General features: G+C 34.6%; 2 protein-coding genes and 1 pseudogene across 4 annotated transcripts; 2 read left to right on the top strand and 1 right to left on the bottom strand.

The window, feature by feature from the left end:
• Nucleotides 1-1,053: 1,053 nt before the first annotated feature.
• On the bottom strand, nt 1,054-2,457 carry LOC123922203 (annotated as a pseudogene).
• A 2,225-nt stretch (nt 2,458-4,682) lies between these two features.
• On the top strand, nt 4,683-16,823 carry LOC123919991 (E3 SUMO-protein ligase SIZ1). 2 transcript variants are annotated; one of them, XM_045972057.1, is made up of 16 exons: nt 4,683-5,180; nt 5,879-5,959; nt 6,141-6,183; nt 6,817-6,889; nt 7,051-7,219; nt 7,599-7,729; nt 8,438-8,506; nt 9,024-9,111; nt 9,190-9,265; nt 9,407-9,480; nt 9,605-9,712; nt 10,474-10,635; nt 10,711-10,815; nt 10,901-10,981; nt 11,165-12,380; nt 16,077-16,823. In XM_045972057.1, exons 1-16 carry the CDS (start codon nt 5,157-5,159, stop codon nt 16,214-16,216), a joined length of 2,640 nt encoding a protein of 879 aa, XP_045828013.1. In that variant the 5' UTR covers nt 4,683-5,156; the 3' UTR covers nt 16,217-16,823. The 2 variants fall into 2 exon arrangements, with proteins under 2 accessions (XP_045828013.1, XP_045828014.1); XM_045972058.1 differs by having other exon boundaries at nt 4,719-5,180; nt 6,072-6,183.
• A 1,379-nt stretch (nt 16,824-18,202) lies between these two features.
• LOC123919990 (cell division cycle 20.1, cofactor of APC complex-like) lies at nt 18,203-21,726 on the top strand. 2 transcript variants are annotated; one of them, XM_045972056.1, is made up of 5 exons: nt 18,203-18,457; nt 18,550-18,807; nt 18,926-20,679; nt 20,785-20,895; nt 21,168-21,726. In XM_045972056.1, exons 1-3 carry the CDS (start codon nt 18,395-18,397, stop codon nt 19,892-19,894), a joined length of 1,290 nt encoding a protein of 429 aa, XP_045828012.1. In that variant the 5' UTR covers nt 18,203-18,394; the 3' UTR covers nt 19,895-20,679; nt 20,785-20,895; nt 21,168-21,726. The 2 variants fall into 2 exon arrangements, with proteins under 2 accessions (XP_045828012.1, XP_045828011.1); XM_045972055.1 differs by lacking the exon at nt 20,785-20,895.
• The last annotated feature ends 1,066 nt before the right edge of the window (nt 21,727-22,792 follow it).

Below are 22,792 nucleotides of genomic sequence, written 5' to 3'. Positions count from 1 at the left end.
TCATGGAGCCAACTTTTCAGGATCGTATCTTCTTGCTCAAGTATCATAAATTTGCAAACAATGACTCTTTGGAAAGCTATCATGGCATATTGAAATGTGGTAAAAAGATTTGAAGTCAAAAGGATCTTTACAATGCTTAAAGTTGATGACCAAAGTTGATTCTCCAAGTTGTTGAAAATCTCCACACTTAGAAAATTTTTCTAAGTTGTTTTTGACCTTATCAAGTGCATGACTTTGCAAGCTTATAACTTCCAATACAAGCATCCATTTTGAGCAAACAAGAGCTTAAATTTAAGATTTCATATGATACTATATCATGGTGAAGAGTTTGGATTCAGAAGAGTTCCTGGGTGGCTTATAACAACATATAGTTTTTGACAGTTTTTTACAATTTGACATCTCATTATAACAACAAGGAAACAATTTGACATCTCATGTTTCCTTGTTGTTATAAGCCACTCAGGAACTCTTCTGAATCCAAAATCTTCACCATGATATAGTATCATATGAAATCTTAAATTTAAGCTCTTGTTTGCTCAAACTGGATGCTTGTATTGGAAGTTATAAGCTTGCAAAGTCATGCACTTGATAAGGTCAAAAACAACTTAGAAAAAATTTCTAAGTGTGGAGATTTTCAACAACTTGGAGAATCAACTTTGGTCATCAACTTTAAGCATTGTAAAGATCCTTTTGACGTCAAATCTTTTTACCACATTTCAATATGCCATGATAGCTTTCCAAAGAGTCATTGTTTGCAAATTTATGATACTTGAGCAAGAAGATACGATCCTGAAAAGTTGGCTCCATGAACATGAAATTTTCTATACTTAGAAAAATTTCAAAACCCTAGTCTTTGATTTTTGGAACCTTTTCTTGACTTTCTTGATTCAAAACCATGTCTTAACAAAGAGGCAAGCACAACAACATATCTTGTATTTTTTTTTATTAATGATGCATGAGAATATGAGGTGGGATCTTAGGTCAAAAATTGAGGTATGACATATTACAACGCAAATGAAAATTTCAATTTCATTTGATTTCATATCCAAACAGCTACCATAAACCTTCAACACCAACTCTGGGATTCCTGAAAGAAGAGAACTCCCAGTATGTTGTTAATGAGAATGGCGGGAACATAGTTACGCTGCGCCTTCGTCGGTCATTTTAGCTATCTATAAATTCAACATTATAGATAGATTCACTAAATGTGAAAATGTCAATAAATAAGAAATAATCCACTCACTTCAATTAAAAATCCAACAATTTATTTATAAGAAAGAAAAATCATCATGATCTAGATGTTATGCATACATGGTAGGAACCACACGCCCTATGAAGCACGGACACAGAAACGGACACCAGACACGACACGGACACTGACGCATTGACATAAATACTACTAAGTACCTAAAAATTTAGTGCCTTGGCACCACCAAGACTGTAGTACTGTACTTAAACAAAAGTAAAAGAAATGAACAAGATGAATGAAATTGTGACCTTACAGTTGTAAATTTAGGACAATGTTTTGAGAATACTACAACTTTGTGAAATGTTAATCTACTCTCATATGATGATATTCCGATTCTTTTTTGTTTGTTAATTTAGACCAAAATAGAGTGCATATTTCGAACAAGCAACATATGGGATATGCTCCCTTGCAGTTTTTTAAAGACTTAGCTACACATTTATTTTAAGTAAGATGGATGCAAGAAGAAAAGGGAAAAATAGTATAACCCGTATCTTGTTGACAGCAGACCTATCACGGTATAAAAGCACACGCATGCATTTTTCCAGTAACTTGACACCTTCCTCAAAGGTCAAATTTTCATGCCACTCATCACGGAGAATCGGCCTTGCAAGATGATTTCCTAGCCCAGTAGCTATGTGATCGTCTTCAAAATTTATTCCAATCATGTTAACCTAGATAAGATTCATAAGTACAACAACCAAACAAACTTGCAGACTACTCATTGTTGAACAAAATAAAAAGAAAGGCAAAGGTCTACCGTGCCGAGGTATTTTTGACCATTCTTCATGCCTCCAAGTACAAGGGAGTTCCACAAAGGGTTGAACTTGTTACGCCTATTATACATCACCCGAGTTAAATATTTGTGCACCTCCTTAGGTCCTAGAGAGTTCCCATCATCCCACATGTTATCGTTGAGGCTGCCTACAGCAGTCAAAGTTCAAAATCAATACTTACATGGTAATAATGAAGTAGTCAAATCTGAAATAATTGAGGAGAAAAATACACATATGAATTCATTTCTGTTAATTTTGAAATGAAACAAATAAAATGGAAAACAAGGAAAAAGCTGCAAATGCAAAGCCATTGACTAAGCAAATTCTAATGTTTTTATCTTATGAAAAATAACCAAAGGCTTACATAAGCTCATCGAGGTAACGTTGAGAGGTAGTAGTAGTTACGTTGCAAACACTTTTACTTTTCAAAGTCATCAAAATATTTCCCGGGATTATCATATCATGAACCAATTCATTCTCCTCCTGTTTGAGATGTTACGGAAATTTATGACTTGAAACAATTGAGCAATCCTCTAGTTGTGTTCTCCATGCACAATAGTAAGTTTTATACACCACAACTCGAAAAGTAATTCCTCACCTTAAATGGACACTCACATTTCAATGATGTTGTATCTTGACATTTCAAAGTCTTATTGTATTTTTTTTTAAGGTTAAATATGTTTTTGGTCCCTATAGTTTCTCAGAATTTTCATTTTGGTCTATGAAGTTTGTTTTCAATTTAATACTTTTTAGTCCTGAAGTTTCATCAATCAATGTTTATAGTCCCTACTTTTCATTCAACCCCGTATACTTTCACATATATAAATTTATTATTAATCGACATTATTGTACTATCCTGTCTCCCTATCCAACGCACCAAACGGGCCCTAAGGAGAAACACACTCACAGGTCTCAAAGCCAATACCACAAGATCAACTCAAGCGGGTTGATATTGAATCTAACTATTCCTGGTTAGAGGTGAGAATAGGCCAGGCCGAGCTAGGCTTTGTCAAGCCTGAGTCTGTCTGTCAAAATTTTGAAAGTCTGAGTCTGACCTGTGGCCTTTCATAGGCTTATATTTTAGGCCTGACTCTGGCCTTTTGAAAGCCTAATGTGACCTGTTAGCCTGTTTAAAAGCCTATTTAACATGAACATATTTAAATAAATAATTAAATTTATTTTTAAATATACTTATGAAATAATAAATCAATGTCCTTTTGATATTTAACATGATATTTCAGAGACTTTGACTATATATGTTATCATATTTCAATTCTAGTTAATAATAATAAATTTATATATGTGAAAAACTAATGTGAATTAATAAACTTAAACTTTATAATTTAATCAAAATACAAATTATAATATATAAATAATAATAATAATAGTAAAAATATTATTCATATTAACTTAAATAGGCCGGCCTAGTAGGCTAAAAAGCTTTTTAAATGGCCTGCGGCGTAGCCTACTTAGCTAAATAGGCTTATAAAAAAGTCTTGACCTGCTCTATTTTAAAAAATAAGTTGGTCTGGTCAGACCTACATAGCCTAGGCCTTAAGGCCTGGTAGGCCGGCCTGACCTGTTCCCACCTCTATTCCTGGTTTCTTCAAATCATGAGCTCTAAGTTAAGAACCATTCAAAAAATCATCTAAAAAAATAACATAAGTTTTGCTTTTAAAATTATAAAGAACATAAAATTTATTGTAAGAAAAAAGAACATAAAGTTTATAACATATACTTATTCCTCCTTATTAAAATTGTAACTTTCGCCATAAATCCAAAAGGTTTCAAATTCACACTCAATTAATATCTTTACGGGAAATATTATTTGAATCTTAAGATTAACTTTGAATTCGGACATATTTTCCACATTATAAAAAAGATTTAATTGATATGCACCGACGGTGTAAAATAATTTTACACTGTCAACCAATACTAACTATGTTTTCCGCCACATCACTCCACTCCACCCCACTTTCTTGATATGATATGACAAAATAATGTTTGTTTATTGGACGATTGTGCAAAACTATTTTACACCATCGATGTATATCAATTAAACTCTATAAAAAAAAATTAAATTTCTGTCAAAAAAAAAAAACATATTAAATTAACTTGTGATACTTAATTAGTAGTAGCTACTAAAAATATTATTAGAGGGTTTTCAACCATGTATTTTTTTTCACACTTTATAGTGAGCAATGCAAAACTAGCTATTACACTAATAGACAGAAAAAATAAAAAATGACCAACTTGTGTTATTTTTGAAACTAGTCGATTACTACTAAGAAAAATAGTTATTTATTAGTTATGTGTCTAGTACCTCTTTTTTATTGGTTTACCGAAATATTATTGAAATTAATTTTTGTTGGTGAACATGTAAGACATACGAGGTGAGTTTTCTCACCTTAATCAAATGCATCGAACCCCTAATTATATGATTAACGAGATCAAAATTCTTACCACTTAAATTAATTTATATTGGTCATTTTATTTATATATATATATATATATATATATATATATATATATATATATATATATATATATATATATATATATATATATATTAGACTAAAAAAAATAGTAAAGTACTAGTCAAAATAAAAAAACAAAATAGTCTTGACCAAATAAATAAAAAGTAGTAATGTGTGCTTTTTATTAATAAAATAAAAATAGAAAAATGAAAAAGAAATGAGAAAGGCGTGTGTTTTTTGCTGCACCAGGCTGAGGCTGAGCACACCGGAACCCAACCCGGACGTGTTGCCGTAAACTTAACCGTAATGAATAATCGTGGATAGGTCCGAACTTTGTAAGTGGAGCGAGATTGGTTTCTGAGTTTTTTTGGGTCTCTTTGGTCAAAAACAACCATAACACACGCAATCCACCCACCCACCCCTCTCTCTCTCTCTCTCTGCCGTGATTCCAAACCCTAATCGCCACCACCCAATTCTCAATTCTCCTTCATCAATTCGATTCATTCTACTTTGATCTCTCAATTTTCTGTTACTTAATTCGATTCATTTTCATTTTTTTTTATTTCAATTTCATCAGAACGGTGCCACAACTATGCGTTTAGCTTTGCTCTAGATTTTTCTTGATTCACTTTCTGCTCAATTATTAGGTTTGAGGATATGGATTTGGTAGCTGGTGTTAAGGTATATATGATTTGATTTCTGCTTATGTATATATTTATGCTTCAATTTCATTATCATATAATATTATTACTTTTTGCTTATGATTATGATTATGAATTTGTTGATTTTGGTTGATTTTGCATGCCGCGTTGTAATTTTAGTTTACTCAATGTTGATTTAGAAAATGAGTGATATGTGATGTTTAGAGGTTAATAAGCACTGGAATTTTTTGTTTTTGAAGTTGAATTTAGATGGAGAGTGGAGGATTTTTTTTTTTTTTTTTTTGTGTGTGCGGAAAAGTAGTATATATGCAGTTTTTATTGGTTGGAGTTGGACAAGTTTGATTTAGTTTTAGTTAATGCGGAAGCATTGTATTAAGGTGTTCGGCTTGTGTATTTTATCTTTTGATTTTTTTAATTAAATCACTGTTTTTACATTAATTATAGTTTTTGTTTATGTATTGGACACTTGGTGGATGATGTGATTTCGTAGTTGGATGGTTTTTAAGGTGCTATTAGGGAATCGAAATGAAATATAAATTAATAGTTATTGTGTATTTTCACGTGAGTTTTAGTTCCATTACTTCTGCAAACTGTCGCTTATGGGACTTCTTGCTCTTCTTAATCTTGTGAATATTAGTGTTTATGTTGGCGTTGAGTTTTTATGCACTGATATATTAATAATTGGGTATGCTATTGTGCGCCCGACATCTCTTATAGGAAAAATTGACATATTTTCGTATAAAAGAGCTCAAAGATGTGCTGACTCAGTTAGGACTTTCAAAGCAGGGAAAGAAGCAGGTGAGACAATTAAACTACTACCAAATCTGCCATTGTTATTTGTTTGCCCTTTTCTATGAAACTTGAATGCTAGTAACTTCAGTTTCAAGTTAATGTGTTGTTTCCTTTCTAGTCCTGAAGTTAATATGATGTCTTGGAGTTTTTGGATGATATGATAATGCCAGTGCTCTGTCTTCTGTAGGACCTTGTCGATAGGATATTGTCCATTATTTCAGATGAACAAGGTAAACTTATACACAAATTCAAACCTTCAGGGTCTAATTCTATCTTTATGCTGCTATACTATGCTCTTGTGTTTGGGTTGTGATGATAATAACTAAGCATTGGAAGTTTCAACAATAAATGCATATGTAAAATGTAGATGTCATGGAACATTTACTAAGTTGGCTATATTTGCAATGTTTTATACATCTCTTCCAATATCCCATTGAAATAGCAATTATAGTTATAGTTATTGTTGTATTTGTCTTCGGTTCACTTTGATGGAATCTTAGGCCATGGCCCTAATTTTTTTCTCTCACCCAACGGTAAATCCTCCTTGTTGAACAGTTAAATTCAAGCTGTTTGCTTTCATCCGGGCATCTGTTTGTGCCCAAATTTCATTTATTTCGCTGTTCCCTCTTATTTTTTTATCTTGATTGCCATAGTCTAATACTACATCCAGTTCTTTATATAAGAGACATATGGGTCAGCAAAAGTTATTGTATTTGGTCCATAATATTGGTTATATTCGAACATATAGCATTTATTGCATTGTGCATCTAGTTAATTTTGTGATTTTATTATGTGGGATCGCTTTCCTTGTGTTCCTTCATCCTTTGTCCTGTAAACTAAGAAATCTGTTGCTTTTGTCTCAGTATCGAAAATGTGGGCTAAGAAGAATGCTGTTGGGAAAGAACAGGTGGCAAAATTAGTGGATGACACATATAGGTCAGTTTTAGCACTGAGCTGCAATTGTTGGTGATACTTTCTTTCTTCCGGTATTAACAGAAATGATGTGGTACTTTGCTATTAGGTCCGGTTTGGGTTGATTATACTGCTTTTGGCGTTGTTATTTTTTAATGGAGTTTTTGTATTTTGCTTTTACCCAGGAAAATGCAGATATCAGGGGCCACTGATCTAGCATCAAAGGGTCAGGCTGTGTCAGATAGTAGTAATGTGAAGGTTAAAGCTGAAGTAGAGGAGTCCTTTCAAATTCAATCATCTACAAAGATTCGCTGTCTCTGTGGAAGTACATTGGAAACAGAGGATTTGATCAAGGTGAAATATTCAACATGTTTCTTCGTTCTCTATGGTCCATAAAATTCTATGCAACTGTACATGCATATATTTCTCCATTGATAATTAATGAAAGAGAGAAAGTAAGAACATATGAGAAGCACATGCATAAATCGTGTGTTTCAACTACACCAGGGAGGTTTCATTATATATGCTAAGCAATGAAATCAATATACAATCTACGAATTAATTACAATAGAATATGCTAGAACATAAGAGAATATGCTATTCCTATATTTACAGAAACACTGTTTAATTTAAATAGCTATAAAGTTGATAACTTTGGGACTTAATCCATTAAGACCTCCTGCATATTGCTTACATTTGATAACGGGACTTAATTTTTCTCATCTTATTGCAGTGTGATGATGCAAGATGTCAAGTGTGGCAACACATAAGTTGCGTTATTATTCCGGAGAAACCTATGGAAGGCATCCCACCAGTTCCTGATAAATTTTATTGTGAACTATGTCGACTCAGTCGTGCAGATCCGTATGTCATGTTCCCTTCTTATTTTAGCTAATAGCTATATTATGCAGTGAGTGATAGTGGTTTGTTTGAATATTTTTTCTTCATGGATTAGTGCTAATTTTTTACTTTTAAATTTTGAATTAAGGATTTTACTGAAACCGTTTTAGTGAGGTTGTGAGTGTAGTATTCTCTGTTGGCGTAGTGAACCGGTCTTTGTCGTTGTGACTTGTGACATTATACCAATTACCAAGTTGCATTGTTATAATTTTATTATTGATACGATGATATTTTTTCCCTTATGCGACCCATTAATAGTCCTAGAGTTGGTGAATATGTTTATGCTTACTCTTCTACAATAACATAACACTTATAATCTTAATTTGCTAATTATGTTTACAGATACTGATTTTGGTAAATTTCTGGCTCATAATATTGGTTTTGAATTATATATCACTTTTTTTTGTTTAACAATTCAATTATTTTTTTCTGTTGTATTCTTAGGGCCTATTTGGTTTGCGGCTTTCAATTTTCATTTCCTATTTTCATGTTTTATTACAAAAATTGCACTTGTTTTCACCTGTATTTCTTGTTTTCAACTGTGTATGGGAAACAATAAAAACAATTTCCTGTGGTTATTTTATCAAGGTTCTCTGTCCCTTATATTATTTAGCATTCTTTACTTTGTTGTCACTAATTTTGTATTCTCTTCTGTGCTCTTTCTCTCTATAGGTTTTGGGTTGCAGTATCTCATCCTTTATTACCTGTAAAGTTGACCACAACCAGTATTCCAACTGACGGGTGAGTACATCGTGTGGATTTACTGAAAATCAGACATGGTGCAGTTGTGTTCACTTGTTTTGTAGTAAAATAAATGTCTTGTTTAATATATGGATTCATTCTCGCATGAGTACTAGATTTTGGGGGTTGGGGCATTGCTAATGAGTGCCAGTTCCTAACTATGCTTGATTGTAACTTTGATTACTTTCTAGAAGTGTTGTGCAAAAAGGTATTTAATGCTATTTTCAGAGACTGTAATGGTATTTCCGTTTTCTACGTATGTTTTGTTGATTGAAATTCTATGGTGATTGAATTTGCTTTTTTGAGGTGGAATTACCTCTGGACAGTATATATACTTTCAATAGTGAATTTTTTCTCCCTTTCTTTCAGATTTCCACGCTTTCTTAAATATTTACTAGGCTAGTAAACTTCCTTGTCTTTCCAAGACACAATCAAATGAGTCTATTGTTACTACCTAATTTTCAATACACTTTTCTGCTTGGTTGGCCTAAACCATATTCCTGTTTGAATTGTTCAGTACCAACCCAGTGCAGTGTGTGGAGAGAACATTTCAACTCACAAGAGCAGATAAGGACATGGTATCAAAGCAAGAATTTGATGTTGAGGTTGGTTTGGATTTTCATGCTTGTAGGCAATCCATATCTTTCTTGTTTTGTTTGCTTATTTTGAAAAATGACGTGTAGGCTTGGTGTATGCTTTTGAACGACAAGGTTCCATTCAGGATGCAATGGCCACAGTATACAGACCTAGCAATCAATAGTATGTTAATATTTGTCAATATCTCCTTTGCTTTTTCTGTATCATGTTGCAGTTTTAGTTTTAACTTCCATTGCATTTGATGCAATAAAAGACCAAATATTTTCTTGGAATTTGTTCTCATTAATAACTTTGACTATATAGGTCTTCCTGTTCGAACAACTAACAGACCCGGTTCACAATTGCTTGGGGCTAATGGCCGTGATGATGGTCCAATTGTGAGTGGTCATTTATTATGACTTGTATAAGTATATAAACATTCTTAAGTACAGATTCATTCCCTATTTAAGTTTTTTTTTATCGTTATATTTTATTTAACTTATTCTATTTTTCCTTTGTCAGATCACGCCGCATACAAAAGATGGAATTAATAAGATTTCATTAACAGTATGCGATCCTCGGATTTTTTGTTTAGGTGTTCGCATTGTTAGAAGGCGCAGTTTGCAACAGGTAGATTGTATTCTAAGCTTGATTTCTGAGCAAGCTATTTTGAATGACTTTTGATTCCTTTAATCCAGCCTTGTGGTACTGAACACCAAGTTTGATGTTCAGTATTTCCCTGTACAGTTGTCAACCCCAAAGTTCCTGATATTGATCCATATTGGTCGGTTTCTTTGAATTTAAAATAAAATTGAAAAACTTACAATGCTTTTGTGGATGTAGTTGTCAATTTTGAATAACATTTGACCTTCGGAAAGCACAAATGTATATGGACCTCGAGTGTTGCTTCTACTCCAAAATTAAAATACTTCGAGTTTTTTGTGGTTGTATTTTGGTCACCATGTGGTTTAAGGAGTCCTCAAATCTCTGGACAATTCTCGCCTCTGAAACTAGCTTTTTGGGTTGAGTTAGGCCTAAAGCCCAATGTCTAAGTTTGTATCGGAATCTATCCTAGATCTATTATTTGGTTAGTTATTCCACCTGCCTTTGTCCATGTTCTAAATGTCCAGCCTTGGGTGTGAGGTGGTGTATTAAGATACCACGTTGACTAAAGATATGGCTGAAGTTGTGCTCATAAGGTTTGGTCAATCCTTATCACCCAAGATTTTGGGTTTGAGATGAGCCTAAAATCCAAATTCTAAGACATAACATTTAGACTTGTGTTTTTTCATATAATAGCTATAGCTGTTGTAAATATTTTTACATAGAATTGCTTCCTTTGCATGACTGTCATACATTTGTCATTAAATAGTTGAGTGTCTGTTATCTAGATCCTAAACTTAATTCCGAAGGAGCCTGATGGTGAGCCTTTTGAAGATGCTCTTGCACGCGTCTGTCGTTGTGTTGGGGGTGGAAATGCAGCTGACAATGCTGACAGTGACAGTGATTTGGAAGTGGTTTCAGATACATTCAGCATTAACCTTCGTTGTCCGGTAAGGCTTCCGTGTCTTCGATCAAGTTTGCAATACATGGAATCCTACTAAGAAGTTTTCTATTACCATTTATAGATGAGTGGTTCAAGAATGAAGATTGCTGGAAGATTCAAACCTTGCATTCACATGGGTTGTTTTGACCTTGATGTTTTTGTGGAAATGAATCAACGGTCAAGAAAGGTAAGCTTGAAACGAAAGACACATGATTTGTCTGATCCCCTCCATTGTGATTTTTGTCTGATGAAGAATTGAAATGTTTCTGCAGTGGCAATGTCCTATATGTCTCAAAAACTATGCATTGGAGAACATCATCATTGACCCTTATTTCAATCGCATCACTTCTATGGTAATTTCTTAATAAACAATTTCTATGTTCATAAATCTTAAATTTAAAAATTTGTATTAATTATTATAAAACTATGTTTATGAAAATTGAATTGTTTCCAAATACATGGACCCTTATTTCTATGTTATTTCAATCTTAAATTTGAAGGATTCGAGATGTCATTTATTTGGTTTTCTGGTACAGATGATTAATTGCGGTGAAGATGTTACAGAGGTTGAGGTGAAGCCTGATGGCTCTTGGCGTGTTAAGGCAAAAAGTGAAAATGAACGTTTCGATTTAGGGAATCTTGGACAATGGCACTCTCCTGATGGATCCCTCTGTGCTTCTACTGATGGAGATATCAAAAGAGTAGAAACACTGAAGCAAGTAAAACAGGAAGGTTTTTCAGATGGACCTGCTGGTTTAAAACTTGGCATTAGGAAGAATCGCAATGGAGTTTGGGAAGTCAGTAAGCCCGAGGACACAAACACCTCTTCTGGTCATAGATTAAAAGAGGTTTTTGGAAATCCTGAACATGTTGTTATTCCAATGAGCAGCAGTGGCACTGGAAGTGGTCGGGATGGTGATGATCCCAGTGTTAACCAGGGTGGTGGTGGGCATGTTGATTATTCTACTACCAATGGAATTGAGATGGATTCTTTGTCCCTCAATAATGTTGATTTAGCTCGAGGATATACTGCACTTAACACATCTACTCAGGTGGGTGGTGCAGAAGTAATTGTTCTTAGCGACTCTGACGAAGAAAACGATATATTGGTGTCTCCTGCTATTGTAAATAACAGCAACCAAAATGATACTGCAGATGGTTACTCCATGCCACCGCCTGTAATTGTTGACCCATTTGCCGAAGATCCGAATCTTGGTGGAAATCCATGCTTGGGGCTTTTTCATAATGATGATTTTGGGATGTCTTCTCTGTGGTCGCTGTCTTCTGCATCTCAGGCTGCTCCAGGATTCCAATTGTTTGACTCTGATGCAGATGTATCTGATGCATTGGTCCATTTGCAGCATGGTCCTAGTAATGGTACCTCGCCATTAAATGGTTATGCATTGGCTCCCGAAACTACTTTGGGATCTAGTAGTCTCTTACAAGATTCCTCTGCCGGTCGGTCGGATGCCGACTTAAACGGTGGTTTGGTTGACAACCCATTGGCATTTAATGGAGATGATCCCTCACTTAAGATTTTTCTCCCAACAAGACCAGCTGAGTCATCTATGCAGAATGAATTCAGAGATCAAACAAATCTATCCAATGGTGTCTGCACTGAAGATTGGTTTTCCCTTTCTCTTGGAGGTGGTGCTGGCGGCAGTAACGGCGATGCTTCCACTCAAAATGGATTGGATTCTAGACATCAAATCCCAGCCAGAGACAATGGCACAAATAATTTGGCTGATACTGGTTTGTTGCACTTTGACCCTTCTAATTCATAAATGTTATTTACCACCGGCTTGCATTTTTAGTCCCTTTGTTATCTCTTGTGTGTGAGTTTGGTCCTTCAATTGGAAGTGGATTATGATTTCTAAACATGTCTCCATGCCGACAAAACCTTTGTTGCTAAAATAAACTTTCTTTAAGGCAAAAGTACTCATGTTTTTTCTATCTTCTACAGAAATCAATATTTGTAATTCACTTTTAAGTTAAAAGAGTGGATTTAATTATTTTTTCATTAAATACAAAGTTTCTTTCCATTAAATTGCATGATTGGATTTCAAACCATTAGATCAATATGAAATCCATGGTCAGAAATTGGCCTAAGATTTTTAGTCTTTCACGGGGCCATCAATTTAGGAGCTTGGTCAACATCTGAGTTTGAACAATAATTGTTATGGCATCAGAAGATTAATTGGGAAACGGATCCTTGTTAGAAATATTTTCTACCACAGCATCTGCCGCAATGTCTTAGCCATCCAATCATCTGCATTTTTAGATGAACTTTTTTTAAAGAAAACATCAGTCTCTTCACATGTTTATTATAACACCCCATATTAAAATTGTCTAGAATATCAAATGGGACATACATAATTAGATTCGGATGCATTAAAATTACAACACAATTTTGTCTGTTACAACTGAGTTTCAGAATACATACAAACAAGCATATCATCATAACATAGACATAGTTGAATACATTAGTTCCTTGAACGAATACAAAGGTAGAATAAATGGCAACTCAAGATAAACATGTTAGGTGTGAGACAGAGTTCCTACTATCTATTGTGGCCAAAGGGTCCTGGGATATAAATCCCTCTCAGCTGATCACTAACATATTTTTAACAAATATAATTATAATCATAATGTGGAACACACAATTAATTAATCTTGTCTATTTTACCTCTTGGGACACTATGAGGTGAGCTGGTCTCAGAGGCCGGGCTAATCTGATCGACGCAAGTGTATATCAAACCCGGATCCTAGCTCACATTTATAAAATAACACCCGAATCAGAATACCTCATCCCCTGGGTTAGTTATTTTCCATAGTGGAATACCTCATCCACTATACTATGATCAACTGTCTAAACTCGAGGTTTGCAAACAAATATGAAATATCATAGTCAGACTCATCAAATGAGTCATACGATAAGGGGAAGCCCTATTCATTTCCAAACTATTTAAGTATCAACACTTAACATATCCATTATAGGGTATTATGATTTTGTCAGGATGTTTTGGAGCTTATTCATGAGAATCGGATCCTAATCGAAGGCTTAGAAATCGTTTTCATGCATTGATAAGACTAATCCCATGTCCAAAATGCCTTAAAAAGAAGTTAAAAACAAGTTTCAGATTGTTTATTATGCACCGGGTCATTTATCCCTTGTATCGGTTCAAAATTCACTTCCCAGACTCTTGCACCGGTGCATTTATTAATGCACCGGTACAATGAGAAATTTTCTAAATGCAGAAGCAAACTTGCATTGGGCTCAAGAAATTTTGCACCGGTTCAAAACATGACAGTTTTAGAAAGGACAGTTCCAGGGCTATTTTGCACTGGTTCATATTTACATGCACTGGTGCAAAAACCCAGTTTTTAAAACAATTTGCATACAGAGACCTTTTTGCACCGGTTCATGATCTGTTTTGCAGAAAAACACAATTTTGACTAAGTTTTCACCAATCTCAGCTTAATTCCTCATGAATAAACATCAACACATCACATGCAAGGATTACAATCAATAGTTCAATACATTGGACAGTGGGGAAAGGTTTTCATCCAATAATTCATTCTAACTCTTACTCTAATTCTTTTTCAAATTATAAACCAAAATACCATTTTCATAGAAATTTGCCCAAATGCATTCAAACCCCAAAATCATAAGATCAGATAATTGTATTTAATCATAGTTCATACCTATGGGGAACTCACCTTTGAGTTTTGGAGGTGAATAACCAAGAGTCTTTGTGAGTTGAATCCTCCCAATTTTTCAACTTCTTCCAATTCCTCCATTGCCCCTTCTACTTGCAATTCCAGCCCTAGACACACATTCACAACCTCTTAATCACTAAAAATCCACATGCAAGCTTCAGTTCAACATTTGAAGGAACTTAGGGCTTGGCCAAAAAGAAGTTATGAGGGGTTGAGAAAGAAGAGTGAAAATATCAGTTCCATCTTGTCTCTTTATGACTCAAGTGTGATGAAAATGGGGTTGCATGCAAGTTCTTGATTCAATTGATGGACAAAGGTTGAGAGGAGTTTCACAGTTACTGGGTTGAGTTTGAAGGAAAGGAGTGAGTGAAGAGAGAGAGAGAGAGAGAGAGAGAGAGAGAGAGAGAGAGAGAGAGAGAGAGAGAGAGAGAGAGAGAGAGAGAGAGAGAGAGAGAGAGAGAGAGAGAGCAGAACAAGAGAGTAAGGGAAATGGTTTGCGAACTTCTGATTTTGTTTTACTCCTTAACATATATGAGTGTGGGTCCTTCTTAGTAGTTTTCTACTTAAACCAAGCTAGTGCATTCTACTTTATGGCTTACTTATCATTCTAATTATTATTATTATTATTATTATTATTATTATTATTATTATTATTATTATTATCAATAATTAGATGGGGATATTACATTTATGGTCCCAGTCATTTTTTTTAACAGAGCGATTAGTTACCTTTTTCCTGCGTCTACGTATTTCTGCACTCAACCTTATTCAATTTTGGAGATCAAAACTACCATTCCCATCAGCCTCTGATTAATCTTGACACAATCTTTTTATTATTTTCTCTATTATTTTATCCCAACTTGTCCTGTTCTTAGTTGAGTTGTGGAATTAATCTGTCTCAAATGTGAGATAAGACCGCGTACATTACATTCGCAATGGATACAACCTTTCACAAGTTCCTCTCAAAGTAGGATTCATATAGGACCAAGTTGCAGTTTATTTTTCATTTGATTTGATGGGATTCCTAAATTGGATTTGAAAATTGATCCAATTCCAATAACTGTTTCTGGTTTAGGTCATTTTATTGTGGAATTTTAGTATTATCAGGCATTTTCAAGAGGATAGGGTTTTTAATTTCTTTGTATTTTGGTACAATTCTTGAGCTAATTTAATGGCTTAACTACACATTTGGTCCCTTACGTTTATTTTAGGTTTCAATTTGATCCCTTACGTTTAAAAAGTATCAATTTGGTCCCTTACGTTTATTTTAGGTTTCAAGCTAGTCCTTTCCGTCAATTTTGTCACATGTGGCAGCCAATTTGCATATGTGGACTGACACGTGGCACTTGGACACACTGACACGTGTATTGTTCAAACGGTGTTAGTGACAAAATTGACGGAAAGAACTAACTTGAAACCTAAAATAAACGTAAGGGACCAAATGTGTAGTTAAGCCTATTTTAATTGCTATTTTGGTACAATTCTTGAGCTATTTTAATTGCTATTTTGGTACAATTCTAGAAAGTATAAATTGCTATTTTAATTTCTTGAATAATGTGGGTGATGCTAACCTCCTTTATAGAAAGTCAACGATGTTAGTGTTTCCTTTATACAGACATGCACATCTGTATCCAGCAACTTTTTTGTTCTCGATCAGATAATTAATTGCATTTTGATTTCTGAGTTTGGCATTATTTCTTCATTAATCATTTCTCCTTCCTTGTGCAGCTTCTTTGCTTCTTGGTATCAATGATGTGAGATCTGACAAAGCAGCTAAACAAAGGCCAGGTAGTCCTTTCACATTTCCTCGCCAAAAACGTTCTGTAAGGCCCCGCTTGTACCTTTCTATTGATTCAGATTCGGAATAAAGGTGCCAGAACTTGTGTCTCAAGTACTTTAGGGACTCTTAGCACCAGATATTGTATTTAGAATTTGGAGGCATTTTTGGTCCTCGAAAAGTGGCAGTTATGTGTTGAGGCATCTCTAGTGGAACAGCTATAAATTGGCCCTAACGCTGCACCTGCCCCCTTTGGCAATGATATTGGCGGCACAGATTCTCAATTCTCTATGCTTGATATTGAAGTTGACGGGTTGTGGTCGAGCTATCATTCTTTCAATTTTCAATAATCTATTGAGGGTATATTGCTGGTTTACTGTATAGTTCGTCATTCAATCTGGTGGTAGTTTAAACTTTCTAATTTGGTGGGGCAAAGTTTCCCATTAGGAATATTTTATATGCATTTTTGGCTCTGTGCCTGAGAGCAAATAACCTGTAAATGTTTAGTCTTCGAATTCAATAGTGAATTCAAATAGTTTTTCTTGTTCAAGGGCATTACTTTTTCTGACTTGTGCCCATTTTTACATCTGGATTTAAATATTTATTTGTACATGATTAGTCACAAAAAATCCGTCTAGAACTTTGGTTGTATATTTTTTTCCTTGTTTTATGGAATCAAGTTGTGGTTTTAGTAGCTATGTAGTGAGTTTCTTGGTGTGGTAGTGAGTTTCTCTTGGTAGTATTTTTATTTTTTTTTTTAAATGAAGAATTTGGCCAAATCTCAGAAGTATGTACTAACCTCTTGTTTGTTGATTTTAATCTTTAATTGTGAGTAGAGTTCAACCATAAATGCGAATAAATCGGTGGATTTGAAGTTAATTTTTGGATTTTGGAGGGTTCTTGGAGATTTTTTTTAAAAAATTGATAGAATGAGGGGGAAGGTAATGGGGCGTTTTAGATTTGTTGGTATCATTCGCTATTTAAATAGCGAACACTTTAATATTGTTCGCTACTTAAACAGTGTATGATTAAAAAAAATCTCTAGGGGACGTGAACGATTCAAAACATATTCACAAGTTAACAAGAAGACAGGGCTAAATTGGTAAATGTGCATAGCGCGTGAGATTTTTATAGTGTATTGTTTTTGCGTCAAAAGTTTTTTAACAATTTTTTTTTATAAAAGCTTTTATATGAAAAATTGTTTTAAATACATTATCTTAAAATGTATGCTTTAAGTATTTCATCATTGTGTTACAAAGAAATTTATAAAAAATAAGCTATTTTAAATAGCTTTTCATAAAAATCATTTTCTAGAGAGAAACTTACTTTTCTTTGGCGTGAGAACGTAAGGAGATAACCTATTTAAAAATATAATACTACTTCAAGAATTCCCGATCTGTAGTGGACCTCTTGATTCATAGGATTTGAGTCGATACGAAGTTCTGACTATCCGGCAGAGAAAATAGAATCATTGGCTCTGTATCAATGGAATCTCATCATCCATACATAACGAATTGCCGTGGTAAAAAAATACAAAGCATTTATATTTGTTTAGATTCAATTACACTATTCATTATTGAATGTTAAAATCATTCTTTTAACTTATAACAAGATGAATTTAAAATATCTTTTACCACTTTTAATGAAGTTATCATAAAAATTGATGGAATGAGGACGAAGGTGATGGAGCGTTTTATATATGTTGGCATTGTTTGTTATTTAAATAGCGAACACTTTCATACTGTTCGCTATTTAAACAATAGATGATTAAAGAAAATTTCTTGGGATCGTGAAAGATTCAAACATTAATTCTTGAGTGTTTAATTTTTTTTGTCATCCACTATTTAGGTAGCGAAAGATATTCGCAAGTTAAATGCGGACATGGGTAAATAGGTAAATGTGTAGAGCGTGTGAGATTTTTATAGTGTAGTGTTTTTGCGTACCAAACACGTGGCTTTTAAAAAAATGGGCCCAAAAAGAAAATCTCTTTTTAAAAGGAAAAAAGCCCAACTGCGATTGCGTACCAAACACGCGGGGTTTGGAAATCTATAAATAAGCTATTATTGTCACTTTACTTACAAGTTACAAACGAAAACATTCTCATTCTTTCTCTCTCTCTCTCTGATCGATCTTCTTCGAACATTCTTTCGTTCACACGCTGCCGATTCTCTTCGATTCAATATTTCTAATTCTTTCTCGTTTTTTCCGTTCTTTATCATCTTACTTTCATTTTCATTTCTGATTTGCAGGATCAACATTATTATTATTAATGGCGGGGGCGGTTCATTGGAGATACCGTTTTCGCGAAATCGATTCTTCAAAGAAGGATAACGTAAGGTTTAGGCTTTATCGTCGTATTTAGATATTATTATTTTTCCCTTTAGGGTTTTGATTTTATTGACCTTTTTTGTTGGAATGGAACAGTTGGATAGGTTCATTCCAAATAGATCAGCAATAAACTTTGGCTATGCTCACAACATGTTGACGGAAGGTGCAAAAAAGGGGAAAGAGAATCTAGCGGAGATGTCGACTTACCAGAAACTACTCGCCGAAGCATGTGACATTCCGACCCGAATATTGGCCTTTAAGAATAAACCTCCAACCCCTAAGGAAATTTGGCCTCCTCTTCCTCCTCCTCCTCCTCAATGCAGATCATCCAAGCCCAAAAGATACATTCCTAAGGTTAGTTACCATACTAGCTATTTTTTACAATTATTTAGTTTTATATAAATCAATAATCAAATGCTTTCAGTTCTTTAATTCGTGTTTTCTGGATGTGTTTGTGAAAATAATTTTGCAGACTTGGGAGAGGAAGTTGGATGCCCCTTATATGGTAGACGACTTTTGCTTGAACTTGTTGGATTGGGGTAGCAGTAATGTCATTAGTATCGCCCTTGAAAATAGTGTCTATCTTTGGAATGCTTCAAATAGCTCCACTTCAGAACTTGTCACTGTGGATGATGAATATGGTCCTGTTACAAGTGTTAGCTGGGCCTCAGATGGACGACATATAGCCGTTGGTTTGAACAATTCAATTGTCCAAATTTGGGATGCAACAACTACTAAACAGCTGAGAACATTGAGGGGTGGACACAGAGGAAGAGTGGGTTCACTGGCTTGGAATTGTCATATTCTGACAACCGGAGGAATGGATGGTAAAATAGTAGACAATGATGTTAGAGTGAGATCTCACATTGTTCAAACTTACATGGGACATGATCAGGAGGTTTGTGGGCTCAAATGGTCACCCTCAGGACGACAATTGGCGAGTGGTGGAAACGATAATGTTGTTCACATATGGGATAGGTCTGTGGTTTCTTTAAATTCACCTACCCGTTGCCTTCATAGGTTTGAGGAACACAGGGCTGCTGTGAAGGCACTGGCTTGGTCTCCTTTTCAAAGTAATCTATTGGCTTCTGGTGGAGGTGATAATTGCATTAAGATGTGGAACACTCGCACAGGTGCGAGATTGAACTCTGTTGACACAGGATCGCAAGTATGTAGTCTGCTGTGGAATAAGAACGAGCGTGAGCTTCTTAGCTCACATGGTTTCACTGAGAACCAGCTTACCCTTTGGAAGTATCCTTCTATGGTGAAGATGGCAGAGCTTAACGGTCATACCTCGAGGGTACTACACATGACACAGAGTCCAGATGGGTGTATGGTGGCAACTGCTGCCGCGGATGAAACTATGAGACTTTGGAATGTCTTTGAAACACCGCTAAAGACAAATGATGAGCCCTTTGCTAAGTTCAACCGTATCCGTTGAACAAGCACCTGCATCATCCCCACAATCCCTAACAAAAACTCCCACAGCATCATCACCAAATTCCTGTTTTAGTTTTCTATGTCAATCCCCCCCCCCCCCCCCCCCCCCCCCCCCCATCACCACCACACACACACGTCATTTTTTTATTTTATGATTGGTACCTTTTCTTTGTGTCATTCTTCTGAGTTAACAGTGAATCTTTCCTTACTTTGTTACTATTTTTCATTTATTAGATATTTTTTTATGGTTTAATTTTTTTGTTGATAGTTTACCTAACTGATTTGTTGCGTCATTTTATTTAGGAGCCTACCTTTGTGGCTTTCTCAACTCTCAATCTTTGTATGTTTAGGATATGATATTTCGCATTTGATTTTAAGTTGATTTTAGCTTTGATTAGGCTTTTCTTCATGTCCAATTCTCGCATCTCTGTAATTGTTGCTGCATTTGTTGGATCAACCAATTTTCACACCTCTTAGACCATAGGTTGGTTCCCCTACACATAAGCGAATTTTGATTAGTGCATGTTTTCAACCAGTTGAATGACTACTATTGCAATACTTTACTTCCTTATAGCTTGTATATCCAAATTGAGGAAAGTGTTGAGAATGTGAAGTATGTCAGTGTTGGTTCATGCTTAATTTTAGGCTAAGTTGGGTGCACGAATTAGGGCTTAGTGGTTCTATTTGGTCCTATTATTTTTTACTGCAGACAAAGACACTGCGAATCGCAAGGCGATATGGCTTGGAGACTCAATGGTTGCATCTGTATTGGAATCTACATCTTAGGTAGGGTTCACAATATCAACAATCCTTTCTCAATATGTATTGTGTTTAAGGTGATTTCACTAAAATATCATATGTTTATCTAACCTCCCTCGATAATGTGCATAGAAACCTAGGAGTTTGTTGTGAATTTGTCAAAAGTACTCCGTGTGGCTGTGTTAGTCTTCCACGTCATATGAATAGTTTGAGGAAGAGGTGTTTCATTCTACTATTAACAAAGTGAGCCAAATGCCAATATTTTGTTTGCTTAGTTAGAAAGTATAAATGGCTATTTTAATTTTTGAATAATGTGGATGATGCTAACCTCCTGTATAGAAAGTCAACGATGTTAGTGTTTCCTTTATACATACATGTACATCTCTATCCAGTAACTTTTTACCTTCTGCATTATTTATGGTTCCCTTTTTTGTTCTCGATCAGATTATTAATTGCGTTTTGATTTCCGAGTTTGGCATTATTTCTTCATTAATCATTTCTCCTTCCTTGTGCAGCTTCTTTGCTTCTTGGTATCAATGATGTGAGATCTGACAAAGCAGCTAAACAAAGGCCAGGTAGCCCTGTTACATTTCCTCGCCAAAAACGTTCTGTAAGGCCCCGCTTGTACCTTTCTATTGATTCAAATTCGGAATAAAGGTTAGGGACTCTTAGCACCAGATATTGTATTTGGAATTTGGAGGCATTTTTGGTCCTCGAAAACTGGCAGTTATGTGTTGAGGCATCTCTACTGGAATAGCTATAAATTGGCCCTAACGCTGCACCTGCCCCCTTTGGCAATGATATTGGCGGCACAGGTTCTCAATTCTCTATGCTTGATATTGAAGTTGATGGGTTGTGGTCGAGCTATCATTCTTTCGATTTTCAATAATCTATTGAGGGTATATTGCTGGTTTACTGTATAATTTGTCATTCAATCTGGTAGTTTAAACTTTCTAATTTGGTGGGGCAAAGTTTCCCATTAGGAATATTTTATCTGCATTTTTGGCTCTGCGCCTGAGAGCAAATAACCTGTAAATGTTTAGTCTTCGAATTCAAATAGTTTTTCTTGTTCAAGGGCATAACTTTTTCTGACTTGTTCCCATTTTTACATCTGGATTTAAATATTTATTTGTACATGATTAGTCACAAAAAATCCGTCTAGAATTGTACTTTTCGTTGAGGATTAATACTTTTTGTTTGTCTATTTTTTTTAGCTGATCTTTGCATCGTTCTTTCTTGGCGTCTATAATTAATTTTCAATGTTTTGTCTGATTGATTAAAGAATGGAGATTGACAGCAGATGTGTAACTTAGAAATTTTAATAATTAGTAAAAAAAGAAAGTAATTTATAATAATAATAATATATTAACAAGTTTCTGGAGCATTTGCTCATTTTTTCCCCTTCATAATAACAATTCTGACCTTTTAAGATACTCAAATTCGTTCTTACGTATCTGTTAAAAAATCTGTCAAAAGTCAATTTTACAAACAAAGTTAGTCAAAACCTGATTAGACAAAAGATTTGTTGAAAGTACTTAGTACTACAACTGTAGTAATAACTTGGTATATATAGTGTCTCCATATATACAATGAAGTTATTTGTCCACTGTATCGATTTGGGAATGACATAACATAAAAATTAAGCTCAACTCCACCATAATAAGCCAAGAGTACTTCATTATGATCTTCAAGTCACATCATAAAAATAAAAATCTCTGTTCAAGTTATGGCTAGAAATGTGTTGAGTTGAACCTGTCAGCTTGGCTCGATAATAATTGGTTTAGCTCGAAACTTGGTTCGAATTCGAGACACTTTTAGCTCGAGTTTGGCTCGTTTAAAGTCGATGAACAATTCGATTCGTTAGAATCAGTTTGTTTTTAGCTCGAAACATAACTTGAGTTCGATGCGAATTTTTTTCTAGCTCTAACTCAACTCAATTTAAATTCATGAACAATTCGGTTTGACTCATTAGCTCAAACCACATATCTCAAAAGTCACAAAAATTAAATTTTTTTTATCTATAAATAAATTAGAATCTATACCAATTTTTAACGAAAAACGGGATAAGAATATTGCTCATAATAATTAATACTACTAATACTATGATGGAACCTCCAAATCCAATTTTAGCTTCCTCCTT

This window comes from Trifolium pratense, linkage group LG4, assembly GCF_020283565.1.
Source record: "Trifolium pratense cultivar HEN17-A07 linkage group LG4, ARS_RC_1.1, whole genome shotgun sequence".
In the NCBI taxonomy this organism is placed as follows: Eukaryota; Viridiplantae; Streptophyta; class Magnoliopsida; order Fabales; family Fabaceae; genus Trifolium; species Trifolium pratense.
Note: the sequence above shows the minus strand (reverse complement) of the source record. Positions and strands in the feature narration are given on the sequence as shown.